Here is an 8,925-nt window from a genome sequence, read left to right as displayed (position 1 = left end):
CTCATCCACCTCGCAGAGGCTCAATGTCCTTTATTTCCCCCCCCCCCAACCTCCAGACTAGCCAATGGGAGTCCCAGCCCTGCCCGAGTGGCTGTGCGAGTGTCCAATGGGGAAGGAGGATCATATGCGCCCAGTCTAGGGCGGGCTTAAACGATGGTGACAGTTCAAAGAAGTGGCTGCTGCAGCTGTGTGAATGGTGGGCAGGACCAAGTTCCCTACCTTGTCTTTGGGGCTCCTCTTTGTGGGACCGAGTTTTGCCGAGTTTCATGGCCGAGAACACACTCCTTCCCGCTCTGTAAAAGGGAAACCCCCAGAGTGAGGTGGGGACGGGGGAGAGATACATGCAGGAAAAGCACAAACACACAAAAGGCAGTCCCTGAGGGACTCAGAGAAAAAAGAGATAGGGCTCCCTGCCCTACTTCACTTTTCCCCAACATACAATACAAATTAGGGGCCATGAGCCCCGAAGGACATAAGACACTCCCTCCCAGGCACCGGCTTCAGGTTAATGAAGAGCAGGTGGGAGTCCCAGCTCACCAGGGAAATGGCCTGTGATGGGACTGCGTCTGGAGCTTCTCACCTAAGCTCTGTTTTCTCAGAGCTCTGAGATCTGCAAAATCCCTCAGCTTTCTTACTGTTCATGCACCCCCATTAGAGCCAACAGGAAAAGAGGCCAGATGCCCAGAAACAACATCAGAACAGATACATAGGTCCGAGGGTCAAGGAAGGAACGGACTGACGCTGAGGCTGAGGCTGAGGCTGAGGGAGAAGCCGTGGATGCCCAGCTACTCAGGTCTCAGGTGGCTTTGCTTCACAGAGCCTGCCCTGTCTTACTTTATTCTCTATGCCTGGAGAGTCACCCAAGTCCCCAGTGAAAAGGGTCTCTCTCTTATCCTGGTTGCCCCTCTGCCTATGCCTTCCTACGGCAGACCACCATCTCTTACCTAGCCCCTACCTCTTCCTCTGGTGTGGTGTGGCCGTATGCTCAGGCAAAGGGTCTTGCAGTCAGTGAGGCTGAGGGAAGGGGGTAGGGGTCCTCACAGCCCTTCAGAGATGTCCCTGCAGCTGAGCCTGAGGTCCCCAGAGCCAGGAAAGACCAGGAGTAGGATCCGTGGGGGCAAGTGCAGTATTCCATTACCCCATTCATATTGTATAAGAGGGACATCTGACTCCCTCACTTCCCGTTCTCCTCCTCCTGGGTGTGGCTGCCATACCGTAGGCTCCTGCAGGGGTGGGTACAGGCCCATTCCTCACCTGCTTCTAGACGTGGGTCAGCCTCTCTTTGCAGAAGTTTGGGCATGGCATCAAAGGCCCAGATCCTTGCTCTGCCCCTCTACTTGCAGTTGGGGAATCAGTGTCATTTCCCCAAACCTGGGTCTATCTTAAACCCAGCTATGGAGTGAGCCATGTCTGTATCCTGTGCTGAACATGACAGGGACCGCTCCTGTCATGTCTCATCAACTCCCGGATATGCTCGTTGATATCCTAGACACAGGTCAAAGAGGTTGGCAACCCTGATTTGTCTGCTTTCCCTTGTATTATGGGTTTACAAATGAAGAATGGGAAGGAAAGGACTCTATAGAGGAAAGCTGGTGTCTCTGGAGTTATTATTATTTGGCTCAAGCATCTTCTTTGTTGTTTTCTAGTTTCTCAATGGGTAATCTTGGTTTTTGTTTGTTTGTTTGTTTTATATGTATGGTGTGCATGTGTGCACGCATGTCAACATTCCTGTCGGTATTCAGGTGTGCATGCACATGTGGAGGCCCGAGGTTGACACCGGATGTCTTTCTCAATTGCTCTCCACAGTGTCTTTCACTGAACCTAGAGCTCAATGACCAGGCTAGTCTCGTTAGCTGCTTGCTAAGTGGACCCCCTGTCTCCTCTTCTGGAGCCCTGGGATTACAGGTGGGTTGCTATGCATGACAAGCATAGTATCCATTGGGCTATAGCCCCCAGCCCCTCAACTGCAAATGCCATTTCTGTGGTTTTAACTATTGACTCACAAAATGGCGCTGAGGCTGATGCCATCTCAAAGGCATTTTCTCTGATCCAGGCCTAGCCTGTGTGGGACTTTAGTTAATTTTTAGATTTTGATTTTCTTTAAAGCATTTAAATGTTAAAAATTACACTTATTTATTATTTTCTTATTAATTTATTTAGAGAGAGTGTGGGGACGTGCATGTTCCATGGCTCAGAGGGCAACTTTTGGGGCGTTGACTCTTCCACCATGAGGGTCCTAGAGATGAAACTGACTGAAATTATCATCATTGGTGGTAGGTGCCTTTACCTCTTGAGCCATGCTCACACCTTTTTTTGAGACAGGGCTTCATATAACCCAGACTGACTTGAAACTTGCTGCTGTCTAGCCTAGGTTGGCCTTGAACTCCTGATGCTCCTATCTCAGCGTTCCAAAGCTAGGATTAAAGGTATATGGCATCAAACTCCACTGGTAGGAATTAAACTTAGGTACACACACACACACACACACCTCTATTCAGCCAGTGAAGAATTAAAGCTCAGAGAGGAGAAAATCGTCTTAGCATCCCATCGTAAGAGGAGGCTGAAGGCTGAAGCTCATGTCTGTAGACCCGCAGGAACTCCGTGGTCCTGGCCACATTGCCTTCATGGTCAGGACCTCTCTGAGCACGAATTCATTGTGACCAAAAGGAGGACCGGTGAAAAGGCAGCAGGGAGATTGCAGCTACGGCAGTGGCTCAGTTGCCAGTGCCATTTGCAGAATTGGATGTCATTTACACAGAGTCCCTCATTCAAAAATGACCCAACCCTCAACATATTTTGAAGAGACTGATGAATGTTACATGATTGGTGACATGCCATCAAGCACATTGGTGAGCTCATTAGAACGGGTTGTTTGGAGGCAGGAAAGGGTTGTCCTGCCTGTCTTTGCCTGAAGTATCCTGGGGGCTTAAAGGGCAGGGTGCCAGCTGTACTCAGACTCCTGTAACAGTCCCAGCCTCAGGCTCACATGGACACTCACACAGTCTCCACAGCTGTGCCCCCACCCTGTCACAGCCTTGGGATTCTTTCCTGCCTGGACTCACTGTTCCATGGCTTCTGTTATGGATGACACAAGACTCTCAATGTTTGCTTCTGTACAAGCTGCTCTTGGCTATTTCCTAGAGTCCCAGTCATGTGTATGTGTGACTTATACAATGGCATAGCCATGGCTGCCTGCTCTACCCAGAACCTCCCCATCCCTGGTGGGAGGGTTCCGAGATGGCAGATCTGAGTGCTATGTGGGTCAGAAGAGGCCCTGCCTGGAGAAGCCAGCTGGCTATATCTGGGGCTGGAATCTGGGCGGCTGCCAGAAGCCCAGAAGGACAGTGTGGCTTTCTAAAGCTGGTCCCATAAAGTGACTTAAGTTTAACACCTGGGGTACTCTTGGACAGTTATGAGTCTTTAATTAAAATGCCACTTTATTCTTTGGTACGAACATTTTGGGGAGTGAAAATTGAGACTTTTAATGACCATACTTTAACCCAACCATTTCTACTGTACCCTGAAAAAAATTCAAAGATTCAAAACCTTTTGCTTAAGATTGGGTCATGTGACCACTATAGCCAACAGGCTTGCAGGCAGCATCATGTGCTTGGGGATGTCTCAAAATGGTGTTTGTTTGGTGAATAGTGCTGATGTGTGCAGTGATGGACACCATCTGTCTTCATGGTCCTTAGTCCAGGCTCCATGCGTGCGGTACTTTCTGCATTGGGGGTGACAGAGCAGGATGCCATTGCTACCACTGCCCTTCGTGATTTCTCAGTTGACGCATTGGAGACTCACTATTGAGAAGGCCCTTTCTACTCTGCTAGTCCCTGGAAAACAGTGCACTCAGGGCAAAGGGTAAAGGGCAAAGGGCAATTTAAAAAACAAAGTTAGTTTAATCAGGGCACTTTAAAGATTGTCAACTTATATTGGAGACAGATTTTTTTAAAAATTAGCTTGTGATTTCAGTTTCTACTCTAAGACTTTTAATTCTGCATCTCTTCTAATGGGGTTCTACAACCACAGAAGGTAGGATGGAGTGAGAAGCCAGGCACAGAAACAAGCCAGTAGTCAGCTCTGTGAAGAGAAACCTTCAGCCAAGTGTGTCTGTACTCACAGGCACAGAATGCTTGAGAGATATGAGAGTGAGCGCTTTTCTCCAAGGGACTCTTTCTAAATGACATTCCATTCTACAAATGACCCTGGCATTTGGGCCATAGCCATACGTGCAATTGTTGGAGCTGACTGACACCTGCTTTATAAAAAAACAACAGCAACAAAGGGCTGCTGAGCTGGCACAGTGGGTAAAAGGGCTTGCTGCCAAGCCTGATGACCTGAGTCCAATCCCTGGGACCCACATAGTGGAAGGAGAGAACCGAGGACCATAAGTTGTCCTCTGATTTCCGTATGAATGCCATGGCATGTGTGTGTGTGTGTGTGTGTGTGTGTATGTGTGCGAGAGAGAGAGAGAGAGAGAGAGAGAGAGAGCAAGCAAACAAATGAACAAACAAATGTAATGAAACACAAACAAAACATCAACAACAAAAAGCATTCACACATAAAAATAAAAACAAACGAAACAACAATTATGCATGTAGGGGAGGTAAAGATAGAAACTCACATTTACTTCCAGTGTCTGGATTACCATGGTCAGAATGATATATCTAGACTGACAGTTCTCTAGAGAAAAGACTTTTAAATCAGTATGTTCACTGTAATGTCTTCCTTTATGTGCCTAACAATTCCCTCACCTTGTTCTGTGGCTCACTGTAGAAGTCTGTCAAGATAGCTGTGCAATGCACACATGGCTCAAGGGTGGACGATGCATATTCATTATGACCTGGGGGCATTCACTGAGGGACACCCAGGAGCCTGACTGCTTCATTGATTTGCTCTATGAATTATTCTGGAAGCTGTGGCTTAGAAGGTGTGGTTCCAAATGAACTCTAGACAGAGCCACTCACTGTGCAGCCAGGGCTTCTCCTCCACAAGCACTTTCAACTGGAAATGTCAAGGCTCAGCGCTCAGGCCTCTGGTAAAGTGGATGCATGCCCGAGAGGCCGTCTACATTGCTTCTTTGCATTGTTTACACTTGCCAGAGTTTCTAATCTGAGCATGCATCTCAGGGGCCTTAAATGGGCTCATCTCTTTTATTTCCCATGCCCCAGGAACATTATTTCTTTTTCCTTCCTTCTTTCCCTTTTCTCCATCCTTCCTTCTTCCTTGTGTGCTCTTGTGGGAATCAGAGGACAACATTGAGGAGTTGGCTTTCTCTCTCTACCAGCTCAGGTCATCAGGCTCCACTCCAACTTACTCATCGAGCAGTCCCACTGGCCTTTTTATTGTCCTATTAAAACAGGCTCTCAATTCAACTAGGTTGGCCTCTAACTCAGTATGAAACTGAGGCTTGCCTTGAATTCCTGATCTTCCTGCTTCTGTCTCCTGAGTGCTTGGATATGGATAGATGCTACCTGTCCCCGCGGTTACAGGTAATTGTATAATTTTATATGTATTTGAAACTGTGTTGAATTTCAGTTTGTTTTGAATAGCTTTCTGCATGGGTGAAGGACAGGCTGACTTAAAAATTTTTTTGTGTGTGCATGTATGCATTTATTAATTTATTTTTTATTTTATTTGATATGCATTTGTGTTTTGTCCATGTGTCTGCATGAGGGTGCTGGATCTCCTGGAACTCAAGTTGCAACAGTTTTGAGCTGCGTTTGGGTGCTGAGAATTGAACCTGGGTCCTCAGGAAGAGCAGTCAGTGCTCTTGACCCCTGAGCCATCTCCCCAGCCCCTAATTTATATTTTTAGAGCCGGAGAATCAATCCTGGAGCTTCACATATGCTAGGCAAGGCTCTACATCTGAGTTACATGCCTGGCCCAGACTGTCCCTCTGTAGGGGGCCACACCATCTTCATCTGGCCTGTTTGTACATGTGTCCCTCTTGTACCAGAGGGACTGTGAGATCCTCAAGTGTTTCTCCCAACCTGTGAGGAGCCTGGGACTCTGGCTCCTCCTTTCCTCCTGGTTGCCAGCTCTTTGACAATGCTTCAACAAACACTAACATGACAATAGATTTCCCATCGCCCCATGGGGGAATACCTGTTCTTTCCTGGGTCAAATCTATTTCCTCTGATCTCCCTGCAGCACAAGAATAAACCAACAATCTTGGCTGCACGGTTGCCATGATCTGTAAGCCCTTCTTACAGTGTGTTCTTTTCTCAGGCTGAAAAGTTCCAATTTGCTTAATCACATCTTAGAGATTCTATTCCCAGTTCCCGGACACATTAAAATAATATTACATCCGAGCTGACTTAATCTCATTTGGTAATGGGACAGAAAGAAACAAGATGGAGTAGGGTCAGGGAGGTCACACATCATGGGGACCTGCCACGGGCCTGCATTATGAGGCCAGTCTACCCCAGCTTCAGTCACAGGGATCAAGCCAGTCTGACAGACTGGGAGCTGGATGGGCCTTGTGGCTTGGTAATCTCAGAGAGAACCTGAGGGAGAGAAGACAGACAGCTATGCCTCCTAGGTAAGCCTTTGACATTTAAGTGACCATAGAGAAGAAACCTAGAGCCATAAGCCTTCTCACTAAGAAAGGTTCCCAGAAAAATGTCCCAACCTACGCTGGGACTCAGATTCCAGCTCTCTGTCTTTCTCTCTCTGCCCTGCCACACACTCTGCTCTTCTCAGAAGCTGGGAAACCGCTCTCTTTCTGTGTGGTACTCTCCACACACAGTGCATTGCTTCTGTTGCCCTGCAGTCATGGTTATAACTTGTGCAATTATTTCAAGCATGACCAGAACTCAGTATGATTTGGGCAACACAGTGGATGAAGGAGGCTCCAAGTTCCCCAGGATCTTAACATACATAAACACACCCATCAGGATCAGCTCAGACTACTACAGATACAACTGTAAATTATTTCTTAAGCATTAGGACCACAGTTTTTAGCAAATTTCTTGATGTCTCTGGAGTTCAATTTCTAAAGATGGAAAATAGACTACATCTCTGGGTTTTCAGCATTTGAAGAATTAATTGGCTTTGAGTCCAGTTAGGTAGTTTTAACTTCCTGGGTCCATTGTGAACTCTGGGTAGGAAGTTAGATTTCTTGTTTTCGCCCATCTAGTCCCTGTTCTCTGGAACTGACACTTGCCACTATACACAAAGGTCAGAAACCTAACTACTGTAATTTCTGTGACACTTGAGTCTCCAGATGGCAGTGTGGTTTTGGGGAGCCTACAAGCCCATCACCTCAGGCCAATCTTGCTGGATCCTTGTGACCAGTTCATCAGATAGCCCTATGCCTCCCTACCCTAGAGTGTCCTTTGGGGAATGGAGATTGTGAAGGTCCCAGAGAGAGCTAATCTCTACTCAGCTCTTTGTACTCCATGTTTTGGCTATACCATGCAACCACATGCTCAGAGACTGTCTTCTTTGGGCCTCCAAGGCTGTATGTTCAGTTGCACAGTGGACCAGAGAGTAGCCACTGGCTTTTTGTGTTCCCCACTCTTCAGCTATGTTCACCGTCCCAGGGAAGCTTAAGGGCCTGAGCTATAGGTACAGAGGAAGGGCCATAGAAGTAGAGGAGGACAAAGACAATAAAAAAGGGAGCATCACCCCCAAGAACCCAGAGGGGAAAGAAGAGGTCTGGCCACTTCCCTGGCCTGGGGCACCTACTTGTGCTCGCCATCTCTGCCTCCCTTGGTCTTCTCTTTGCCTTTGCTGAGTAGGGGGAGAAACGAGGAGACAAGGGGATGCAAGTGAGAGTGGGGCCAGAGACCCTCACACCTTAGCCCCTGGCCCTACTGACTCCCATAGTCCTCCCTAGGGGCTTCCCTATCCCACAATCCCTCATGTCTCAAGATTAAGCCTTTGGTGTAGGAGTGTCATGGCTCCTGGTCCCCCCAAGTCTCCTCTTCTACCAGGAGAAGGCCCAGTAAGTCCAGAGTTGTAGGGTCTTCTAAATTTCTTCCTCCCTCACATCCTCCTGTGGTCTCCTCCAAGGGGTGTTGTCCTGCCCATGCTGTAGGGTCCTCCAGGGACACAGTGGGTAGAACCTACTTTAGAGATGGGGACCAGGCTGCAACAAGATGGGGCATTCAGTCACTGGGAAGAAAGATGGCAGGGGGGGGTGCTGTACCCAAGCCACCACTAAAGGCTCAGAGATACAGGAGAGCTGTACTCCATCTTCCCTTAGAGAGGTTTCCAGAAACTGGAATGTTCTTCCAAAGCCTCTGCAGAGCTGAGCCAATGGTCATGAAGAAAAGAAAATGAATAACCTTCGTGATGTCTCCTCTGATCACACACTCTCCTGCCTCAGACCTGACCTAGGGGAGGCTATGGAGAGCTCAGGCCTGGAAGCCTCCATACAGTTACCATCCAAGTCTAGATTTGACTGCCTAGCTTTTGTGTTGGGCAAGTGAGTTAGTGAGTCAAAGAGTCCCACAATTGCCAGCCGAGACCACTGAGCAAAGAGAGAAGGGGAGACTTAGTTATTCTGCTCCAGCCCAGCCCAATTGACCTTAGGGTCACTGTTAGGGACCCTCAAGGGCTGTTGGGGTTTGCTTTAATGGAGCTAGGGTTCCTGTGAGCTATCAGGGAACTAAAACTCCACTCAAAATTTCTGGTCTCCACTCTCACATTTGTCTTAGGAGAGTTCCCTTTCTTTTTGACTAGACAAGCCAGCTCCGAGGAGTTTGTTTTTGTTTTTAAAGACTTCTGTGACTTTGGGAACTATGTCAGTCTCTTCAATGGATTACAGTGTGTGACCTGGGGTTAGCAAGGGTCAGCAAGTGCATGGAACTGGCATACTGAACATTAACTGGGAACTGTTTTCTCTCCCTTCCTTCCTTCCTCCCTCCCTCTCTCTCTCCTCTCCTCTCCTCTCCTCTCCTCTCCTCTCCTCTCCTC

General features: G+C 48.0%; 1 protein-coding gene across 9 annotated transcripts in view; it reads right to left on the bottom strand.

Annotated features, from left to right (window-relative positions):
- Nucleotides 1-8,925, bottom strand: part of Otof (otoferlin) — a 105,352-nt gene that overhangs the window by 42,261 nt on the left and 54,166 nt on the right. For 7 of the 9 annotated variants that reach the window (XM_031356144.1, XM_031356145.1, XM_031356142.1 and 4 more), the window contains one exon: nt 220-293. In XM_031356144.1, coding sequence (XP_031212004.1) covers nt 220-293 — 74 coding nt within the window. Of the gene's footprint in view, nt 1-219; nt 294-7,692; nt 7,738-8,925 lie in introns of all 9 variants that reach the window. The other 2 variants (XM_031356146.1, XM_031356149.1) reach the window with 1 other exon arrangement.

Source organism: Mastomys coucha, unplaced genomic scaffold (genome assembly GCF_008632895.1).
Source record: "Mastomys coucha isolate ucsf_1 unplaced genomic scaffold, UCSF_Mcou_1 pScaffold6, whole genome shotgun sequence".
NCBI classification, from domain to species: Eukaryota; Metazoa; Chordata; class Mammalia; order Rodentia; family Muridae; genus Mastomys; species Mastomys coucha.
The sequence above is the reverse complement of the archived record's forward strand: the minus strand, read 5'-3'. Positions and strand labels throughout refer to the sequence as shown.